We start from the raw sequence: 22,725 nt of genomic DNA on the forward strand, positions 1-22,725 counted from the left end.
TCAAAGTTAAAACTTCATTTTGACCCAAGGCTCCTGCAGAAGACAATGTCCTGAAAATACCTTACATAAAAGTCCATATTGTGCTTTAGAGGTTCATATTACCAAACCCATCTGTAAGGTGAGGTTCTTGCCCACGATGTTCACTTGTTAACAAGTCGACTCACAGTTAATGTAAATTTCCACACATTGCCATCATTACCACACTCTGTGTCACACCCTGTTTTAAAATCCCAGTGTCCACATCATGACAAAACATTTTCTCATCAGTTACATTATCATCTCATCTGAGTGGATATCAGGGTTGAACTGACTTGTGTCAAACCTGGTAAGAATTAAACTCAACATCAGAGACATTTACAGGCTTATGCCATTCTGTATGACTCAACAAACCCACTTTAAAATCAGGAAAACACTTTAATGTAGAAAAAGTTAAAAGAGCCATTCAAATATTTCATAAATGTCCAGGCATATTTCCACAAAAAGAGACTTTAGAGACTTAGTTTCTAATACACCTAGGATTTGTTTATATGTAACATACAACAGCAATAACAAAGGACAAACTGATTTGTTTCACATAGGGTTATTTAAATATAAATCTGAAAAGAGAGCAGGCACTTTGATCTTTACGTTAATCAAACCATTTTTTGAGATGTTTACAGGTGTAGTTAAAAGTTGCAGCAATCTTGAACACAGCAGTTTCGGCTATCCCACATCTGAAGAGGGTGAAACTAGAGCAGACGGACTAACATCTTCAGACAAAACGTCTGTTCTGCAGAAAAAAGCTAAATAATCCAGGAGGAGTTTCTTAGAGGGGTGCAATTGTTTCTATGTCTTGTTGGACTCCAGTTTTAATCCTTGATGTGTTTAAAGTTCTGTTGCAGGACCCCATTCAATGTCATCCTCTTCATCCTCTTCATCCTCAGAGCTGTCGCTGCCTCGGATCTGTGTGCGTCTGAACTGGACTGCTTGGTGATGGTGTGCTAGCCTGTTTAAGAGCAGAAGAGAAGTGTCAAAATGAGCACAGAGCCTCAGTCTGGTTATACTCTCATAACTCCCATGAACCCAGGGGACTTACACGATGAACTGAGGGCCCTTCTTTTCCTCGGCTTGTGCCTGTGGCTCTGCTGCGCGAGCCTAGAAGAGAGGAAGAATGATTTAAAACGAGGATTTCTCATAATTAATTAATTCTCATAAGTTCCTCATGATTCTTAACAATAAAAAATCAGTTTGAACTCAAACGTGTCTCACTGCAAACACTAACAGCATGACTACTCTTAGTTTCATACAGATTCTTGGGGACATTAACACTATATTGGCAATTCTGGATTTCTAAGCCCATTTACTACAAATCACGTTTCCTTCACAATAGTGACGACCATTTTCCAAAGCAGTTACTGTTACCATACTTAACTCCAATTGGTCAGTGGTTTCAATATGAAAAGTGAACTAATAGAGACTTAAAACCTGCACCTGGACAAGTTTAAACCTCTTTATATTTGTGGTGAAGAATTAGATTGTCGTTTTATGGTAAAAATGCCACTTGAAATGTCTCCCACTGTGGGTGCATTCAATTGTTGGTGGTAAAATCAGAGATTGAAATTCCGAAAAAGAGTGGACTACAAGCTTCTGATATTAAAAAGTTGTTTGGTAGCCATTGGGATATTTTTAGTACACAGCACAAACACAGTCATGTAAAGAACACAGCAGCTGCAACTAACAATTATTTTCATTATTAATTAATCTACAGATTATTTTCTAAAATACTTGATTCATCGTTTAGTGATTGATTGATCGTTTAATTGTGAAATATTTAAATAGCCTGTTTTGTGTGACAAAGGACAATCCACAAATATTCACTGTTGCTAATTACTTTAGGTTGACTGACTGATTGATTAATCAACCAATTGTTTTGGCTCTAAAGATCACTTGCTTTAATGGGCTTACACATGCAAAAACACAGGTATGGTCCTTTAGATGAGAGCAACATCTTATTTACCTGCTGTAATTTCTCTTCAATGGCAGACAGGCCTGCATGTTGTGGGCTCTCACGCCTCACCTCCGTATATGAGGGCTCATCCACAGAGCGCTGAACGGTTGGGTCAGGGGCTATAAAATCTGGAGGACCATCTGATGGAGTGGTGGGGGCAATTACATCAAGAGTGCTGAAGTCTGAGTCTGTAAAGCTGCGATGAGAGGGGTCTTCCTCCTCAGCAGCGCTGTGAGGTGGGCTGTGTTCGTTCCTGTGGTTGGATCTGGGTTCAGGTACGTACATCAAAGGTGGGATTTCGCTGAGCGAGTATGTGTCAGCTTGAGGCTCGGGGTCCAAGGTGGGGCTGCGGTGTCCAGAGGCCGGCTCAGATGATCGGGCTAAAGCAGCTCCAGCTGACCTGCTGCCTCGGGAGAGCCTGGCTGCCTCCTGACCAGGATAAGCCTCCTCGAGATCCTCGTTGTCAGTGTAGGCCTCTCCGTCTGTGAAGGCCTCTCCGTCAGTGTCCTCCAGGTCACTAGCAGCACTGAGGTAGTCTGACTGGGTTTGGTCCAGAGCATCCAAGTCCTGCTCTCCACCACTCTCCAACTGGACAGAAAGGGAAGTTTTATTAGTTTGCCACTGGACAAGAGATATTTAACAAACTACAGGATAGATAATACAGGTGCCAGCTCTCTTAAACTAAGCTTTTTGACAGAAAAGACTTGTATGTACATCTACATTAAAAATATATGATACATATATTAAATATCCATATTAAAGATTTATACTAATGTAGAAACTTCCACAAATTAGTTATTTGACGTATGTCATTATCCCTTTGGGGTCGAGGAAATTTCCTCCTTATGTCCATGAATCACTTCCAGATTAATCACTTACTCTAGAAACACTTTTAAAAATAAATTCGTAAATGCAAGGCTGTGAATCTAAATCTTTAAAATGGACCTTTCTGAATGTTTTTCCTGACATCGTAGCAACATATTTATCCACAACTGTGAAAGTAAAGGGGTTAAACACGACAGAGTCAGATGTGCATGAGTCAGAAGGAGCTGTGTGTCATACCGTGACTTCAGACACCCAGACAGGTTTGGACTGTTGGTGGCGTATCTTATCTTTCAGACTCTCGTACCAAATATTGGAGTTGGGCTGCAAGTCAACACGTGCTGGAAAAGTCAGGAGAAAAACAATGAATATACATTAGAAAATGGTACAACTACGACATCTATCAGGGACAAACACATGACTACTGCACTATATACAGTCTAATGTGTTCTCAAGCATAACGGGACATGACAGGACATCCTTCATGTGTCATTACCTGAGAACAGGTGGCTGCAGTGTTTCCTCAGCTTGAGGGCTTGTGAGTAAAGGCGTCTGGAGCTCTTGTTGGAGTTGGGGCTGTACCTCTGCCTCATGGCCTTGACATCCTTGCGGTTGTGGGGGTCCAAGAACAGCACCATCGGGTGGTACTGGATGTAGTTGAGTCTCTCCACTGCAGTGGGGGTGATGTCCAGAAGAGGGTGTTTGTCCTGAGAAAACAGAGGAAAGAAAAACACAAGCAGAGAGGGTGTCGGGGGTAAAAGAGCACAAAAGAAAACTGGATTTTTTTGTTGAGTGTTTGATCTGAGTTCTGGCTCTTACTGCTCACCTTCTCTGCTATTCTCCTCACTGTGTCCAGTTTAATAACAGTGGAGCCGCTCTCTCCTCCTCCACTGCGAGGAACCATTTCTGAAAAAGAAAAGAAATGTTAATATAAATAGAATATCAGGACAATAAGTGACAGGCACGGGGAAGACATTACTGGGATTTTTGTTATTTTGAAAATAGAGAAACATGTGAGAAAGTGACTAAAAGAAGAAACCAACCTGCCACCTCATATTCATCAGGCATCTCTCTGGTCAGCTTCTCCATGGCAATATCATTAAGAGGACCCAGAATGACAATGGGCCGTTTGAAATTAGCTGCAAACACAAACCATTCAAGATAGTTAAAACCGGTTCAACTAGTTAGCGAGTTAGGACGTGATTGTACATGACATCATCTGCGTGTGAGGATGAAAAACAACCTTCTCTGAGCAGCACTCTCTCGTAGGCTGGGAATTTGCCCTGAATGGTGAGTTGCAGCAGGTCATCTCGACTCCGACGGATGTTCTTTTCATTCTTTTTGTTTCCTCTGAGACCCCGTAGTTTCCAGAACTCAGCTCTCGGCCCTGACACCTGCCTCTCCCCAGTCACCCGCTGTGCCTGCTCGATGCTGGCCAGCGTCTCAGCCCTGCAGAAGTTAATGGCAGTTATAAAAGCTGAATGATGGCTCTTACTAAAACTAGAAATCCAAATCTCTTCTTATCTCTTCCTGACCTGGCCAGGTTGGGGATGGTGCCTTTATCCATCTCGTGCAGGTCGTTCCCCATGCGGATGGCCAACCAGTTGCCCAACTTCCCACGGTACATTGTGTCCACCACCCTGAACACCTCTCCTCTGGTGAAGCTCAGACCGATGGGGCCCTCTGCCTCATGGTCGAAGTGGGTGCGGATGTAGAAGTTGTCTGCCAGGTTGTTCTTGATGATCTTCTTATAAACTGAAGACAATAAATGTCAGATTGATAAATTCTGTCACTTGTCGAGACTCAGAGGAAGTTATCCTATGATCGGTTTTATGCCACACTTACGGTCCATCTTGTTCTGAGTGCAAATTTCCACTTGCTCTCCTTTCTTGATGTTCAGGAGGAAGTTGGCTGCTTCTTCACGTGTGAAATGGCCAAAGTCAACTTTATTTACCTGAAAAAAAGAGACACAAGCCTGTTACAATAGTTTGAGGGATAAGACGTTTCATCTCAAGCCGTTTGAAACTCTAGAGGACTTTTAAAAAAAAAAACTACAAAAAGATATTTAACATCTGACTCTTACTCTCACAGTGAGTTCACTGTGTTCAGGTTTCCATCATTTTATCACCCTGAACTACAAGGTCATGCTCTCATTGGTAATAAATATAAACCAAAACAAATCCATTTATTTAACTGTGTCTGTTCCAGCTGCTCTGAGGTGTGACTTTTGCTGTGAGACAACATTAACTCTGCTGACCTGTCATATTTTTGGCAGACTGACGCAAACTCTCCACAATCTTGAAAATCAGCTGACTTTTCAAAACAGGGGATTATTACCTTTAAACAGGGTAATGTTTTTCTGGAAATAGATGCTGAAATAAATATTAACCTCTTCATTACCATTAAGCTGCGAGTGCTAATAATGAACTAATTAAGCACAGGCAGAAGTATAGGACCAGTATCTCACCTGCATAATCTGGTCTCCCTCTTTCATTCCCTGGTCATATGCAGGGCTATTTGGCTGAACTCCACCTACAAAGATGCCAACATCATTTCCTCCCACAAGCCTCAGGCCTACGCTGCCCTCCTTCACGAACGACACTGTGTGCACGTCAGAGCTGTACCTGAGAGAGCCAGACAGCCAGAAGAAGCATGCAAAGTGATAAGATTTAGGTTTCATTATTTTTGCAGTGAATTAACTGCTTCAAACATGAAGAAATGAATATGTTGATATCCACATGAACAAACCTTTACTGTCACCATTACTCACCCTGGATTAGGTGATGGGTAAGAATCTGGAGGTAAGGAGTAGATGGGCTCTTCTGCAGCCTTGGCTGGAGGAGGAATGGAAATTGTGAGATTCTTAATTTCATTATCACTTTAGCCATTTAATTAATTGCTTATTTATACAATAAAATGTTGAAAATACTGATAAAAGCACAACACACTGTACCAGCAGAGTTCAAAGTGATACCTTAACACTGCTTAGGGAGTAACTCAACACAATTATTATGTGCAGTCACTTTATTACATCATCTATTTATCCTGTTTCCATTAAATGGTGTTAATTACAACAGCAAATTAAACAGTTCTATTGATTGAATTACTAAACATCTCATTGATAATTGCAGCTGCACTCAAATACTAAAAGCATTCAAAAGTTACTTTTCTGTCAGTTGACTTATCAAATCACATCACTGCTAGTCTTGAGCCTTACCGTAGGGCGGTGGGTTGCTCTTCACTGAAATCCCAGACCTGAGGGTGCCAGTTCCATTAGCAGGTCGAGTAACACTGCGAGCAGGAGAAGACATAATGTGTGATGTTCCTGTAACAACATCTTTACAACAGTGCTGGAGGAAACGCCCCGATGAGGGAGTAAATTTACAATAGTGAGAACACTGTTTCCGTGTAAACGTATTTCTGATTATTGTCCGATATGCTTTATGACTTGTTTATTTGATGATATCATAACAATATCACTGTGTACCTGCGGTGACTCTCCCCCCGCTCAGAGCTCCCAGACCTCCTGAGATGTGAAAGCGGGTCCGACTCTGAGGAATCTGAGTTAAACGAAGAGGTGACAGAGAGTTAGATGACAATGAAGAGGAGGAGTGGATGAGGATAAGAGTGTGACACACAGGAGAGTAAGCTGACCATCAGGAGGTGGTCTGGTGGGTGATGGGACACGGCGAGGAGGCTCCTGCTTCACAGCGACTGAGGTGGGCTTTGTCTCAGGAAGGACTCTGAGATAAGCACAGAGGATTGGAAGAAAAGTAATGGTAAAGATCTTCAGTATGTCTCTTAACCTTTTTTTTTTTTTATCATCTTGTTGTATGTAATAAGAAACAGAATAATCATGAGTGAATTCACTGTGACGTGCAAGAGAGTCACGTCAAATGTCTTATGTTGTTTTTCAGTAGTTAAACTGAAACATCAGGTGATGCAATCTTTTCAGGAAGTCATGTCATGTGCACCAGTGTGTTACAATGAGACAACACTCCTCTGTGTGTGTGTGTGTGTGTGTGTGTTTAGCAGATTAACCAGTCAGACATCCACTAAGTATCATTTCACACATCTCCACTGTGACGCATTTCTAATTTTCTACAGTGTGTTCTGCACCAAGTACGATGAAAAGTTTCATTCCACTTCCAGTTAAATATGCTACTTTTAACCTCTTGTCTTCTGCATCTTTCCTATAACTGCATTCAAACCCGGACTTTGTTGGTGGCCATCTTTTTTATTTAGACGACTCTTCTAGGATCACTACAGTCAGTCTGTGTGTCAGAGAGAACCTGACTAACCTGATCAACAGACTCCTCCAGTGACACTTTATTCTGATAATCTACTATTGACACTACAGTGACAGACATTAAAGACCAAATCAGGTAAATATTTTCAGCTAATTATCAACAGATACTTTGTGATCTGCCCATATTCTGATCATACACCTGCTCAAGTTACTATCAATAGACCACAGGTTTACTGTCAACAGTGTTGGCTGAGGTTAAATTTAAGCCGTCAGAAGTAGGTGGTTAAGATTAGAGTTAGGTTTCTGGTTAGTCCCACGGGTCATGTTTATGGTCGATGGTTATGAGAAAGCAAGTTTGAGTTCTGAAACGTTTCAATGTGAAGATTCTCAGCATTTGGAACGTGATTATCGGGCGGTTGAGTGCTGGTAACTTGTCTGTTCAGACAAATCTTGCAGACAGACATCTCATTTGTCATAGACAGTCAACATTTTTATGACATTAAAGTGTAAAGTGTCTCTCACCTGTATCTGTTGTTGACTGTGTTGGAGTTTCCACTGTCTGTAGAATCCCTGCGAGGGACAGATGCATAACTGGCCTCTGACTCAGAATCTGAATGAGCTGTGAGGATCAATAAAAAAAGGCTGTCATTATGAAATGCTTTGACAAAAAACATGTTACACTTCACTACATTGTTTTGGATTAATTTGATTTGAAATTCCTTCACCAGAGGTTATAAAATGTAGATGATGGTAAAAATACATATTTAAGAAAAAAAAAAAATTGATTCTAGCCACAAAATAGAAGTTTCTGCTTTTGTCAAAAGACAAATCTTTGATATTGGCACACAACTCTTTAAAATCAAACAAAAAAAAACACACAACTTTTCATAATGCTTACTACAAACACGACCAGGCACTTCATTATGTACACACACCTTTCTGTGGCAGATTGCTGGCAGTGACACTGGTGGCGCGCCATCGTGGTGGCTCCACCTGGGGCTGCAGGGCAACATCTGGCAGAACTCTGGAAGAGAAGAGAGGGAGGCGGGAGTGAGGGAGGAGGAGGACAACAAATCTCAGTTACATCTGGAGATGGGGGGGAGCCGTGGCTGATATGATAATTATTGCTGAGAGCATAAGACTGAAATGTTGAATATTCACCTTAGTATCTCTGAGGGAAGGACTGATCAGTACATCTGGGACTATTTTATAGATGTTTGATTGACATATTGTTGCTTCATTTATAAATTCCTCTGTTTAATCAACTCTTAGCCACATAGAGGAGAGGGACATGTTCAGTGAAAGTCACTTTTATTCGGTTAACAAAATGTCAACACAAACAATTACACACAGTACACAGTCAAAAACACAAATCAAGCAAAATCAAAGGCTACAAAATCAGACTTTAAGGCACAAAATGAAATCAAAGCAATCACAAGACAGAAATTGGTAATTTATGTTTTAAAGGTAAATAAAAACGCATGATTAGCTAGTGTTAATAAAGGCAGAGGTGTGCACAGTCTGCTCAGTTTCCAGTCCATGAGATCTTGTTATGTTTCAGGAGGGGGGTGTGGGTAGGGATTGGAGGTTGGGGTGTGGCGGACCTTCATCTGTACCTGTATCTGTTGAGGGAGTCGTGACTGTGTGAGGTGCTGTGCCTCTGAGGAGGCGCCGAGCTGCCGTCTGACTCGGACTCTGAGTCTGAGACAAAAGAGAGCAACAGTCATAAAATGTGGTTGATTTAAAACTGCAGGAAGTGTGGCTCTTACTGTGCTGAAGAATGAAATTATAAATCTTAATTGTGATATTATTTAACACAACGTAATGTTTTTTGCCCTCTGAAAAAGTTGAGGTTGATACATGTATTCATTTATCATTTATAAATATTTAAAACATTAATTTTGAAATATGTAAGAGAGAGTTAAACCAAATATGTTTAAACTGACCTTTTAATATGTTTGCATAAATAACTACAGCTATAGTCAGATTACTGCCAGCTTCTCTCAGCCTCTATGCTGCCTGTTATATAGGTGTTACCTGTCAAATATGACATGAAACACTGCCACTACTATACAACAGAGGATTTTCTCTGGCTTGAGCTTTATTTGCCTGTTGACACGTGTTCAGCAGCAAACACTGAAAGATTAAGCAAATATTGTCGAAGAGTTGTCAAAGGCTGGGATGTGTACGATCACAAAGAAGCTGGATTGTTTTTGTGTGTGAGAGTGTGTGTGCTGACCTGGGGGCGGGACTCTGACAGGCGAGTTGACCCTCCTTGGTGGCTCATGGCGAACAGTGATGGGGTGGGGAAGATCAGGGAGAACTCTGCCGGGAAACACGAGGACACATTTAGAAAATAATCTATTTTCAAATGTTGCTGTGACTGAGCCAGTCGTTGCTGTATACAGACAGCCCCTCGCATATTTAGTAATCTTATTGATGAGACATCATCAGGATGTTAATCAGCCAGTCAATCATCATTTTGCATCACCAAGAACTTTAATTTAAGCTTGGAGTTGAATACAACATTGCCCTTACTTGTATCTGCTGTCTGGGCGCGGGCTCTCTCTGCGTGGAGGAGGGGAAGTGCTGCGGTCAGAGTCTGACTCCGACACCGGCTTGCGGGGCCGTGAGGCGGAGGAGGTAGGGCGAGAGGAGTTCCAGTTGTGGACTACAGGAGCGGACCGGGGGTTGGGGAGGGTGGACATACCGGAGAGAGCTCTGCAGAAAGAGCAAAATAAAAAGTTATTTATTACCACCTTATTTGACATTTGTTGCATTTTCATGCATTTTAAAAAAATCTGGAAATGGCTGTCTCTATCTGATTTGTTTAATGACCTGTCAAGGTGAATTTAGGTTATCCAAACTGAGTTAAGGGATTAAGAAGAAAAAACAGCACACTAGCTAATTTACAGCTGGAGAAACCTGATTTCTTGGCTGCTTTTACACATTTCTAAACAGGGAGTGCTTGCGCTTGACACAGATTTCAAACAGGGAAAGTTTCAACCAAAAGTAAATATGGAGGACTGAAATCAATGATAATACTTCAGGCAGTTTGTTGTTCCATCATACAATTACTTGAAAGGCAGACGAAAACTGAAACTGGAATAAATAGGTCTAAATATTTACAGTTGTATTGTGAATTATGGTTAAAAACAATGGTTCAAACATGTGTACATGTGTGTAGATTCTGATATGTAAAAAAATCATTTAATGTCCTGTACTGGTTTGGGGAATTTTAAACACTACGTATACGTGGGGCTGTTAAATTCACTGTTTAGTACAAATAAAATGTAAACATATTTTTGCTAGGTTTCTAGATTATCAAATGAAATAATAGGTTGGTTATTTTGCTAGAAAAGGTAATAAATATTCTAACTAACAATTCCTAAATCATTTTTTAATGTTTGGCAACTACTTGTATATTTCATTGGTCCAACATTCAAATGATTGTTTACTTTGAATGTTTCCTCATTTGTTAATTTCATGATTAATTGTTTATCTATATGTTTAACATCTAAATATGTACGATAAATGTGCTGTCCAATCACAGAGTTTGATCAATATTTTAGTCATTGTTAAAAAAATTGAATTGAACTGACTTGTATCTGCTGGACTGATCCCTTACGTCCGGACTGTCTCTGTCTCTCCTGACAGGACGAGGAGAGGCGCTGCGATCAGACTCCGACTCAGATGGAGCTGAAGAAACAAAAACAAACATCATCTCTGTCCAGCTGTGTATTTAGATCTGTATGTTTTGAATTTCAATCTCAACGTGACTTCCAGCAGCTAAACAAACATCAAACCTTTGCTAACACAGTATCAGCCACGGTTTGACTCACACTGACGAAATGTTAATGTTTTTTTCTGAGAGGCTGTAAATAGCGCTACAGGTAACACAGTCACTGCTTGTCTGAGTATGTGATCAACAACCTATGTGTGTGTGCCTGGTTTGGGTGAGTGATTCTCTGCAGGACTGACCTCTGCGAGAGGCGTAGGTTCTTGCAGGAGGCCGAGACAAGGTGGAACGCATAGGTGATGAATCCCGAGACTTGGCTGGAGGAGGTTCAGCTCTCGTTCTGGATTTAAAAAAATAAAATAAATAAAAATCAATTTTTGAAATTGAATCTAATTTAGGTTTTATTGCTTTACATTACGAGGAGAAAAAAAATATCAGATTTGTTTTAACCACACCACAAACTACAGCCAAAAACATAATATTATTATACTGCTGCAGTAATCACCATCAGTTTGCTTTACACACATATTGCAACAGTATTTATGGGCAAAGATGATGTGGGTTGGGCATACTGAGTAAATGAGGAACACAAACAACTACCTATTAAAATCAAATCAGAGTGTGAAGGCTGAGGAGACTGCAGATGGCTTGGTGGTTAGAAAATGAAACTAACGTGAGTGGTGAGACAGTTTTTAGGTTTATTTTAGAGAGACTGGGATGAATCCTCACCCAGGTGTACAACTACTGCTTTTACTATATGTTTATTACATATTATCAGGTGGTCAGGTATATACTGTGTGTACCTGCGCGTCCGTTTCTCTCTGGTGGGTTGACGGGCTGTTCTGCGAATGGGGATGTCTGTGTCGAGGTCTGAAATGTCTAATGGGAAATGGAAAAGAACAATGATTAGTCCAAATCCTTCATCAGTGATTCCTCCATTTTATTCTTCTCTATTAATTTTCTCTCGTTCACGTCACTACCTCTTCTCTTATACAATAAGTGTAACTTAGAATTGCTTTTACTTTCACTTTAGCCCAAACTTCACTACCCCACCACTCCTTCTTTCCCTCCCTCACCCTCTAGCTCGGAGCTGCTATCTCTGCGCTGGTCATCCTCGCTGTTGGGGGCGCTGTCCTCCACCTCTGGGATGCTGACCAGGAACCTGCGGTCGTCCCTGAGGACCGTCATGGTCAGTTTGCCCCTGCTCTTCTCCACTAGGTGCTTGGTCTCCAGCAGGGATAGATTCTCCGTTGTCATGCCATTGATCTGGTCAAAAATCGATTTACAGTGAGGATTACATTCTTTTATTTACTACTGATAAATTCAGAAAGCTTCCAGGCTTTTGTAAAGGTTGAAGCTTTTGATTTCTGAATGATCAGTCGAATTTCCACCTTGAGAATGAGGTCTCCCTCCTGCAGAGTGCCTTCCTTTGCAGCCAGGCCTGTTTCTGTCATGTGCTTGATAAAGATCTGACTGCCCAGCTTCAGTCCGTACTCTGCAGAAAAAGGAAAACAACAGGTATCAGAAAAGTTGAGAGGTCTGGATTATCTCGGGCCCACCCTGAGCCCGGTTCTGTTGGTGGTTTCTTCCTGTTAAAAGGGAGTTTTTCCTCCCCCTGTCGCCAAGTGCTTGCTCTTTGTGGGAACTGTTGGGTTTTTCTCTATAATAAAGTAAGGTCTCGACCTTACCCTGTAAAGTACCTTGAGACAATATATATTACGATTTGGCGCTATACAAATAAAATTGAATTGAAATGAATTGAAATCTTTGTCTGAAAACTAAGGGCAAACAAACTTCAGTTCCCAAAGTCTTACCATCTGTGATTTTCTTCTTAACCAGAGTAGTTCTGATGGGCTTGTCTGCAACATCCTGGCGTGGCAGCCTCTTGTAGCCCGATGACATTAACGGCAGTGTGTTTCCGTGCCCGTTACGATCGGGCGAAGAGCTGCGGGCTCGATAGCGACTGGTGTCTCGGTTGTCACTGCCATCAGAGTAGCGTCGTGTTCGTCTGGGAGGGTCCTGGTCCAGCAGGTTGGAGTGGGAGGCGGCCCGAGACGGCCTGGTGGTAGCTGGGATTTGGATCTTGCGAGGGCGTTTGACAGTCTGGAGAGGGAGAGATGGAGAGAGTCAAAGATTTAGAGACAAGTAAACAGTAATGCATCCTAGAATGGAAGTAATTTAGGTATTTTGGTCTGTGCTTCAGCTCCCTACTCACTACGTTTGCAGTCTTGCCACATGATTTCAGGATCTGAATGGTGAAGTTAGAGTGGACGTTCTCCATGGATGTTCCATTCACCATGACAATCTGGTCTTTAGTGCTGCAAGACACAAAGAAACACACGTATGAGTCTGGTTGTTGGTGGGTTCACAAACCTCCCAGGTAAACTTACATATACAATCAGACAGATGATCATGTTGTTTTTATGTAAACAATCAAATCTTAAAAGTTCCACCAGTCAGATGAAGGTGATGGTAGTCAACTTACAAGAGTCGTCCCATGGCTGGTCCATTTGGCAGCACATCTGACACCACCACAGCTGTATCCCCATTGTCTGGGTGAGGCTTGTCCTTGCCTCCTGATATGGCAAAACCAAACCCCAGCTTGGGATCCTGCCATTATGAGAGGATGAGATTTAAAAAAAAAAAAATAGGAGATGAGACGGAGAAAAAAAGACAGCAAGGACATGAAAGAGTGACATACTGTAAGTGAAGAGAAACAATACAGGAAAGTATGTGGGTAGACCATGAGCCTGTGCGGGAGATACAGTAGAGAGATAGAGGGAGAAGGAGCACATTCCAGTGAACAGCTGGTGCTGTGGGGCGCAGCAGGGTGTGGTAGCTCTGAATTCCCGCAGGAGTCTGAGCTGTGAGAGGTCTGAAGCATGGTTCACCTCAAACCCCACAAATCCTCCACAATAGCCTCTGAAACAATAGTGAAACTGCCTCTGTGCCAGACATGGAGGCTCAACTTTACCTCTGTTATTGTGTAGGCAGTGAGCACAGACCGACCAGCACTAACACACCAAAGATAAGCAGTCTGCTCTTCAATTGATCATATCCCCTCATAGGTTTATTTCTGAGATGAAGCCTCATAATTTGATTACTTAACAGCCACTTACTTTGTTTAGTGTTATTGTATGTTGCTCCCATATTGTTAACTCCTCCATGCCTGGTCTCTGGAAAGAAAAAAAAAAACATACACAACAATCATGAGAGGGATTCTGTACTTTAGCCAATGAATATTTAACTTTGACGACATTAAATCACATTTTATTAATCCTGTTATATAAACCAGGTCCTTACAAGAGGACAGTTGAGCCGGAACTGAGTAGAAAGAGTGTATGTAAGGTTCAACCTGATCCAAGCATACTCTCACCTGTCTCAATCCTGCCTGACCGGTATGGAGGAGGGGTTTCTGTGTGTGTGTGTGTGTGTGTGTGTGTGCTGATATAAGACTGGGGCCTATTTAGTAGGCCACATTCAGAAAAACTTTGTTGAGAGACAAACAGGGCTGCAACTTACAATTATTTTATCATTTATTAATCACTTGGTCTGTAAATGTCAGAAAATATTAAAAAAAACACCTGTTATAATTTACCACAGGTGACATCTTTAAATGTCTTATTTGCTGCTTCCAATAGTCCAAAACCAAAAAATATACAGTTTACTGTCATACATGACAAAGAAAATCATTACATCCTGACATTTGAGAAGCTGCAGTCAACAAACGTTAACAAAAAATAAAGATTTAATTATATTTGATAGTTCCCAGTTAATTTTCTTTTGACTACTGTTCTAATTGACTTATTGCTGTAGCTCTAGAGACAAATATTTTCCACTTTTCTGTGACAGACACATTGTGCCTGCTCTTTGACTGTGTAAACAGTCACAGTCAAATCCCTTGACCCTGGAGCTTTGTGAAATAACAGAGCATTTGTTGAAAGTCAAGTTCTCAGTGCTGCTCTTGTTTTGAAGTCTGGAAATGTTTTCTAAACCAACTTGGTTACTGGAAACACAATCTATTAGCAATAAAGAAACTGTTGCTGTTAAATCTAAAACATCTGTGGGTCATTGTTATGAAATCACCTGAGTGAAACAGTTTCACACACAGTCCTCTTTATTCCTTCCATTCTGTCTAAAACCAGTACTTTTTCTCAATGGCAGTGTTCAACATAAACCACTCATCAACACGAAAAAACTCATCAAGACTTCAATCTGCACTAACACGACAGCATGCCTCTCGTGTTTCTCATTTTCCACATTCTAGGTCAAAGTGTGGGCTGGCCATGGAGTGTAGTTCACAGAGCGTGGATGACACCTGCTTAAATTAAGGGCGGGTAGAGCCAGCTCTAATCAGAGACACAGTGATGTACTCTTGTAGTCAAATGATACAAAAAAAAAACTGCCTGGAGTTCAAACACTAGAGTGGAGTACAAGAGTACAAGGAACTGACATTTATCAGCATTAGCAGTGCAACACACATGACATTTACAACTTTAACGGAACTCACAGAGCACAAACACCAGCCAGGTACCCAACCTCCTCCTCCAAACACAACGAACACAATACTGATTCTGCCAATACACGGCATTTTAATGAAGTTCAGTGTCTTAAGAGTTATAGCGAGAAATAAATGAAATTAAAAAAATAATATAATATTATATTTGAGGGGTAAACATCTGAAATATGATCACCACAAAAATCTTAAACTCGTTGGTGGTGGTAACCAGGCATGTAGGTTTACAGTGTGTGACCTGGGAGCAGCAGGTTGTTTTGTTTGACCAAGTTAATCATAAACCGAAGTGACTGCTCAAATAAAAGCTGGCTGTGGGTTTTCTGACTGCATTTGAATCTCAACTGACACAGATACCTGGAGTTGTTATCTTTTCACTGCAGTTAGTTGTAGCTTGAGGGTGCACAGGCCGTCGTGAGCAAAGCAAGAAACAGAGCTCGGGGTGGGGGCCGGGTGATGAAAAGATGAGCAAATCTGTCAATTTAAAATCACAAGTCAACAACAACAGTTTGCAGAGAGTCCTTGACCTCTGGATCAGAGGCTTATTTAAAAGGAAGTAACAAGAGGTAACAACTGAAGCAAACTGAGCTGCACAAGCAAAGAGCAAACAAGATTGTAAAACAACTTCATAACTGTCTTACTGAGGAGGACAACTCTGTCAATATACTGTTACAACACTCAGGCAGACCTATATTCAAGAAGATTACTGTAGCTGAATCACAGCACACTGGTGATACAATCAGTTAAACTTTAACTATGGGTGTAGGAGATGGTCATGTAGTACCATGATGAATGTCGTACATTTGATACAGAGGAAGACATTAAGACCACACGCAAACAGTGGTCGTGCTATCGGCCCTCGGTCTAGGTACTTTCCTAAAAATAGATTGATTTCCAAGAGAAATCAAACACGATGTTTCAATAAATCAGTCATAAATGACACCCTCTGTAAAGCTGCTCCGCAGAAGCTCCAGTAAAGATCAGATGTTTATCAAATAAAAATTAACTAAAAAACATAAGAAATGTAAACACAGACAACAAAGCTGACACAGATTTTCTGTTCATCAACTAAAGCCTGATTTAAGGTCACGACCTGCAGTCCTGGACCTTCAGATTGTCACCTTGCCAGCACTCAGCATAGGTGAGGACCCATACAGATCATTAATAATTTCTGTCCTTTGTTCATTTTTAACAAATGCATTCTAGGTACATTCAGACACGTTGTACAGTGGTGTGCTGCAAAACCATTTGTATTCCTCCCTGTCTACTTACCATCTGGTCTTTGAACCTTACTTCCATTTTCCACTGGGATTTCTAAGCTGAACAAAACACCTGCGGCCTCTGGTGCTCAATGAACAGCCAGCCAGCTCTTTATATTCCATATGGCAACACCAAAAAGCAAACAATCACAGATCCCACAGTTATCCAACTCCAGTTACTTCCTCCTCAGATCAGCTCCATATGGATGATGGCTTCTGTCCAGCAGATACCTGATCCTCCTGCTGAAATTATTTGTAATATGATCAGCTGTGATGTTTCTCTCTCGGCATGGAGAGAAGGAAAAAAAATGTCTAGGAGAGAAACCTCACCTGGAGCGCTCCTCCCCCACCCAGCCTTTGCCCACTATCACTCTCGAGCACCCTTCAATAAACATGGATTTAAGGTGGAGCTGCACTGCTGTACATTAACGCCCATAAACAAGTATCAGAAAAGTGAAGTATCTTAAATGTGACAGAGAGGTATGCAGTCTTGCATCAGTCTGAAGTGATAAATACTAACTACTGTGAAATTAGATATAAAAAAAATATAAGATTGTATACAAAGAAACAGAAGTGAGAAGAAAATGATTGATTCCTGATACTGCAAAATTTGGCTGCTTTTAGGAGTGAAAACATATTTCTCGACACTTAAAATGCTTTAACCCTTTAACTGGACCTGTACTGACTTGATGCTTTTATGCACGTTTTATACTTACTCCTTGTAATTCAGCAGGTCATATTTGTGGGAGTATAAATAAATACGAATTATGTATTTTCACACACCAAAAACTAATTTTTCATTTGTTAATTAATCATTTAGTCCATAAAATGTAGAATTTATACTGGTATCATTTACGCATTTATGTCAAGTATAAAAACTAGCAAAAATATAATTGTAAGATTTTTTGAACTCATCAAGGTCTTGAAAAATCTGTGATGTTAAGGTTTGATTTAATAATGTTATGAAACAAATACAAGAATTCAAATCTTTTCCTTTTTTGAAGCTGTTACCAGCAAATATGTTGTACTTTTACTAACTGTCTCAGTAGTATTTAATTTGAAAACAATGGGATTTTAACTTAAATTGAAAATAAAGTTCTGAGTTCTGACTAAAGCTCAAACAGAAGACATACATTTGTAACAATGAAGCTGCTGAATGATCTGTGGGGACTGATGTTAAAAAGCTCTGCAGACGTTAATATCATTGTAATTACTGTAGCTACGACGAGCGACCGCGAACTCAACAAATAAATTGCAATGTACAGACATTGTTCTGGCAACATGATCTACTATAAAAACAACACAGACAGCACCGGCTCTCATGACAATAAACACTGTTGTTAATGTTGCAGCGCTATGCATCCACTTACAGGCACCACCAGGAGTGGGGGTGGAGGCTCGGGGGGTACAGAGCCAAAGTGCTTCAACAGTTTAATTCGCTGCGTCAGATTCATGATAACAGTGTTGCCTTCTTCTTCTTCTGTTAAAAACGCCTGCTGACCAACTCAGTCACAGACACAAAAAAACTCCAGACTGGTCAGCACAGGTCAGTAAATGGCCTTGCAGTCCCCAAAAGACAAACAATCCACAGTGAGACGCCACAGCAAGAAGACACGTAAAAATATTCCACTTAAAATCTAGAAGATGAAAAAAAAAGCCCAGTAACAAATTGACATTCCTCTGCCTCCAACAGATACGTCATGTGTCCATCTCTTCAGCTATGTCAGTGATGTATCCACAATCGTTCCCTTTCTGAAAGGCTCATAAAGTTAAACTAGTCCACTTGCTCCCACTGTCAGAGGTATGTGAGCTTCTTGGTTAACTTGTAGTCTTTCCCACAAGGCAGCAGCAGCAGGTCCCAGGCTGCTGGCTGAGTTTCAGTCTGCTGGGTGCTATGGTTACGTCCGGGGAATGAGAGCACTGGGCTGTTAATAATTGACGGGGCGTTTGCTACGTTATAGGTCTGCTTGCTCTGAGTAAAGTTTCCTGGGTTCCTACACAGACCCTGCCGTGCTTCAGGGTCAGGAAATAGCACTGTGGCAACACAGAGCTTTGATGGTATCTCTCTTTCGTGGTTAACATTTATGCACACCCCCAAAGCATGGGCGTGCTGCAATCTCTCTCCGTTTGGCTCTGATTATCAGTGCCCTGCCTCATCAGGACTACAGTCACAGTGACTTGTAGCCAAATTGTTTACAAGGGGTGGCACCAAGGGGAGGAGCAGTTATTCACCTCGAGGGTGTACAGAAAGTGATAGCAATATTAAACATCTTATCCCTTCCTAAACCAGAAAACTTTCATCCAAAGATTAGTGTCTGTATTATTAAAATTTATCAGTTTGAGAATAGGTGGTGGTCCCTCGCTTGGGTTCACCCAGGTGGAATAGCTGGCCTCTGGTACCCGAGCTGAATTATTAATAGGTCTGAAGAAAACCGAGCAAGGAAAGCAACCACTACTGTTACTAAAACAAACACTTAGAGAAGGTGTGCCCCCTCTAGTAGGTAAATAATCACTCATTCAGTCTCAGGACTTTAGTCTGTTTCGCAGCAGAGCCACCTCAGAGGCTGCTCTGTCAGTGTGTGCTTTGTATTTTAAGCTGAGGCCACTCCTGCTGGCCTACAAACATGCAAACAAGCTCAACTCCAGAGCACCTTGTTCCACTACAGGTTAGCTCCACTGTAAATACAGAGGCCTACTTTTAGTTTACTTTTAGTGTGAGGCATAACTGAAATTCTTCAGCACTGCATCATTCAAACAAGCCACCATAATAAACATTAATGACCGAGAGAGACATAAAGCCTTCGAGAGAATTCAACATGCAGTGGTTAGTGGTTAATGATGAACAGCAAAGCTTCTCCGTGTAAATATCGAGCTTCGGAGGACAAATACTCTAGAGGTTTACAGAGCCCACAGAGTGGCTGTAATTACACAGGCCAGGGCTTTGTAACTTCCACTCACTGTGTTACTGTGAGTTACTCATGGCATGTACTGTCAACAGTGTTGAAGTGCTGCGAGCAACCGCTTCACATCTACCTGGACTCCCATACAGAGAGAGAGAGAGAGAGAGAGAGAGAGAGAGAGAGAGAGAGAGAGAGAGAGAGAGAGAGAGAGAGAAACTGATTCAGAATCTATCACAATGCTTCAAAACTCCTCTATGAATAAATCTTAAAATTAAAAAGAAAGAGATCAGATTCAAATACAAAGTCTTGTGTGTTTGGCATTGTTAAAGTTGACCCAAACTGGACCGTGAAATAAACAAGCTTAATAACAATAACGAGGACATTATCTGCAACATGAAGCCACTTGGAGAGATGTTAACAACCCTGAGCATGTAACCATCATGCATCAGTGAGCAAATGTCTGTTTTGTTAACAAATATTAACAGAAATGTATTAATCAGTTTCATGAAGAATGTACTTAGGGTTGAGTACCATGACGTGATACACTGATGACCGGTATATACCACTGGAGAGTTTGCCATACAGTTTGTACAGAGGTATCCGTCCCTTTAATATCTGTAAGGGTTCTTGGCCACTGTGGGCAATGCTGCTTTCTAGGAATAATAGATGTTTACACGTCACCAGTGCTCGAATAGCCAACTGTCTGGTTATTTCATACATTAACATTTCTCCCCACACACACACACACGATGTGATGCAGACAATGCAGGTCAGGGCCCCTGACAGAAACTTTCAGCACTGATCAAAACACTTCATTTAAATCAAGAGTTAATTTCTAAGCTCCACAAAGACCTGGATTAAGCGAAAATCTGTCAGTACAGCACGAATGAAACATTGGAGTTAATGCACGTCCTCAAACACGTCCTCAATCAGTGTATCAGTAAATACACTGACCGGGGTCATGGAGAGGAAGACGCAGCTGTTTGGGAATGCAGAGTCGAAACTATTGTGAAACTCTCTGGCGGGCAGGTAGAAACCTGCCTGTGTGGCAGAACCAGTAAGGTGAGGCTGAGGAAAGTGGGGCTTGAAGCTGTCAGCCACCCAAACCCACCCACCCACCCACACACCCACCCACCCACCCACCAAACACAACACAAATGATGCTACAGCTTTCTGACTTATTCCATCATATCAAGATGTTATTGAACAAACCACACCCCATGATAACAACCACCGCCAACATAAAGACGTGTACATTCAAAGGAACCTCAGGTGAAAACAGTACACAGACAACATAGATGACACTGCTAGACACTGCTTAGTTGTGTAGCTACACACCTGTTCATGTTCAAAGCTAACTCCTCTTAAACCTTTCCTAAGTCTGGTTACAGCTGCCGCATTTTCACAATAACATTCAGTTTTCTTTGTAATAACTTCAGTAAAGAGTTTCACTTGTTTTTCTGTTTCTCTTCATTTTCGCCTCCCCGTCGTCAGACAGGTGATATGGACTGATGTCCACGCTGTACCTGTGTATACCAGGAAACATCGCACAGAAGTGAGGCTAACGCACCTGTGGGGCTCCCCTCTGCGGACTGAACTGTGTCGACGTTCGTCACTTTCTCTCACACGACTCGTCCAAGTCCCCACTTGAAATCTTGAGAGTGTCGCCGGCTCCTTTGGGCTGTTAGTGTAGTTTGAAAGCTTTCTCCTAAATCTTCCTGAAGACAGGTGAGCAGGCGGGGCGTCGACGGCCGAACGTACAGGTGAGTTTCACGACGTCATCACGCCAGTGCCGCGTCACCAACAGGAAACGTGTCCACCTCATAAATAAATCCTCCTCCCAGTTTTGCTTTTGATAAATTTGACTAAAGTAAAATTAAGAGAACAAAAAAGAATGAGACCTGGGCTGTGTGCCTGGTGAGGTTGTGTTGTGAATGTGTAATGTTGTTTTGTGAGTACAAAGTCAAAGGAATTGTCAGTAGAGGTACATTTATTTAAAATAGGCAACCCAAACAACACAGATGATACTATAAAGCTTTTTATTATAAATGTTTACCTCCTTGAATTGCATATTGCCGCTTTTATAGTTTTCTGGCTATAAAATGCAGCTTGGGATATAACTATATTTAAACAAAGGGCACTAGAAAAATGTGCAGAGAGATTGTCTGCTTTATAATCTCTCCTATTAGCTCTTATAAATGTTCTACATGTCTGGCTGTAAGTGTGCATGCATAGATCCTCTTAACGCACTCATGCCTAAAAAGGTCCCTGAAGAAAATGTCTTTAAGTCCTTTGACTCTCTAACAGTGGCTGCACATTGAGGCCAGTTCAAATAAGACTGTTCAGTAATTCATCCATGGCTGTGACAATCATCAGTGAGGTCTATAAATAATGTGATATTACAGATGATCACTGGTGGAAACTAGTGGTGGGACTTTGTTCAAGTAAGACTAGCAACTCAACAACTAAAAACAAATAAAGGTCCTGCTTCAAAACTTCGAGTAAGGAAAGCACAGAGGTGCAGCAAAATGTAAAAGTAATTATTCAGCAGAATGACCCTGCTCAGTGTTATTATTTTATATTATTATGTTATGTATTGACATGTAAGGAGTAATTTACTGTACTGTTCTGTCACATTATTTTAGAAAATGATCTTTATACTTTTTATATGCTAAATCTTAATCTGCAAAGTAACTTACAGTACTACAGCTGTGAAATAAACATACTTAAACAAAAACTCTTTTGGTGGAGCTAAAGTATGAAGTAGGTAAAAAAAGGAATTATCAACTAAACACACCTCAAAACTGTAGAGCATAGTGCTTGAGCCAGTACGTAGATGCTTTCCACCACAGCATTTTATACACGTTCCATCTCATCAGTCAGTTTTACTGTTACCTGTTTAAATAAATAGGAGAGATGTCTCATGTGCTGCCCCCTCTTACATGAACACACAAAGACAAAGGCCTTTTCCTGAACTAAACTGGGTGGGGTGGGACTGGACAACCCAGATGAACAAATGAGACCCAGTTTCAGCAATCTTCAAGTTTTTATTTGTTTACAAAGTTAAGATTGCAATTTCATATAGTCCTTCCTTTAATGAGTAGAAAACCTTTTTAAAGAATTAGTTGAAAGGCACAAATTTTACAATATATACATTTGGATCTAAATTATAAATATATAGAAAACAAAAGCACAACCCAGAATAAAAGTGCTGAACACAGTTTCTTTTTGTACAGAAAAAATAGGCTTTGTTTAA

At 41.1% G+C, this 22,725-nt stretch overlaps 1 protein-coding gene across 4 annotated transcripts; it reads right to left on the reverse strand.

The window, feature by feature from the left end:
• Positions 1 to 394: 394 nt before the first annotated feature.
• tjp3 (tight junction protein 3) lies at positions 395 to 21,181 on the reverse strand. 4 transcript variants are annotated; one of them, XM_071487442.1, is made up of 31 exons: positions 16,583 to 16,713; positions 15,668 to 15,784; positions 13,917 to 13,973; positions 13,283 to 13,407; positions 13,013 to 13,115; positions 12,612 to 12,900; positions 12,189 to 12,292; positions 11,874 to 12,063; positions 11,601 to 11,676; positions 11,040 to 11,137; positions 10,661 to 10,757; positions 9,597 to 9,779; positions 9,298 to 9,383; positions 8,675 to 8,759; positions 7,994 to 8,082; positions 7,581 to 7,677; positions 6,464 to 6,552; positions 6,297 to 6,369; positions 6,027 to 6,100; positions 5,580 to 5,643; positions 5,277 to 5,433; positions 4,655 to 4,763; positions 4,345 to 4,564; positions 4,053 to 4,258; positions 3,853 to 3,948; positions 3,636 to 3,715; positions 3,306 to 3,516; positions 3,050 to 3,150; positions 1,997 to 2,575; positions 1,076 to 1,134; positions 395 to 985 (listed from the first exon to the last, which is right to left on the reverse strand). In XM_071487442.1, the coding sequence occupies exons 3-31, from the start codon at positions 13,962 to 13,964 to the stop codon at positions 865 to 867; spliced, it is 3,909 nt and encodes a 1,302-aa protein (XP_071343543.1). In that variant the 5' UTR covers positions 13,965 to 13,973; positions 15,668 to 15,784; positions 16,583 to 16,713; the 3' UTR covers positions 395 to 864. The 4 variants fall into 4 exon arrangements, with proteins under 4 accessions (XP_071343543.1, XP_071343542.1, XP_071343540.1 ...); XM_071487441.1 differs by lacking the exons at positions 15,668 to 15,784; positions 16,583 to 16,713 and adding an exon at positions 21,040 to 21,181; XM_071487439.1 differs by lacking the exons at positions 15,668 to 15,784; positions 16,583 to 16,713 and adding an exon at positions 17,940 to 18,349.
• Between the last annotated feature and the right edge of the window lie 1,544 nt (positions 21,182 to 22,725).

The sequence above is a fragment of the Trachinotus anak genome, unplaced genomic scaffold (genome assembly GCF_046630095.1).
Source record: "Trachinotus anak isolate AG129_WGS33_773 ecotype Australia unplaced genomic scaffold, CSIRO_AGI_Tana_v1 ptg000010l, whole genome shotgun sequence".
In the NCBI taxonomy this organism is placed as follows: Eukaryota; Metazoa; Chordata; class Actinopteri; order Carangiformes; family Carangidae; genus Trachinotus; species Trachinotus anak.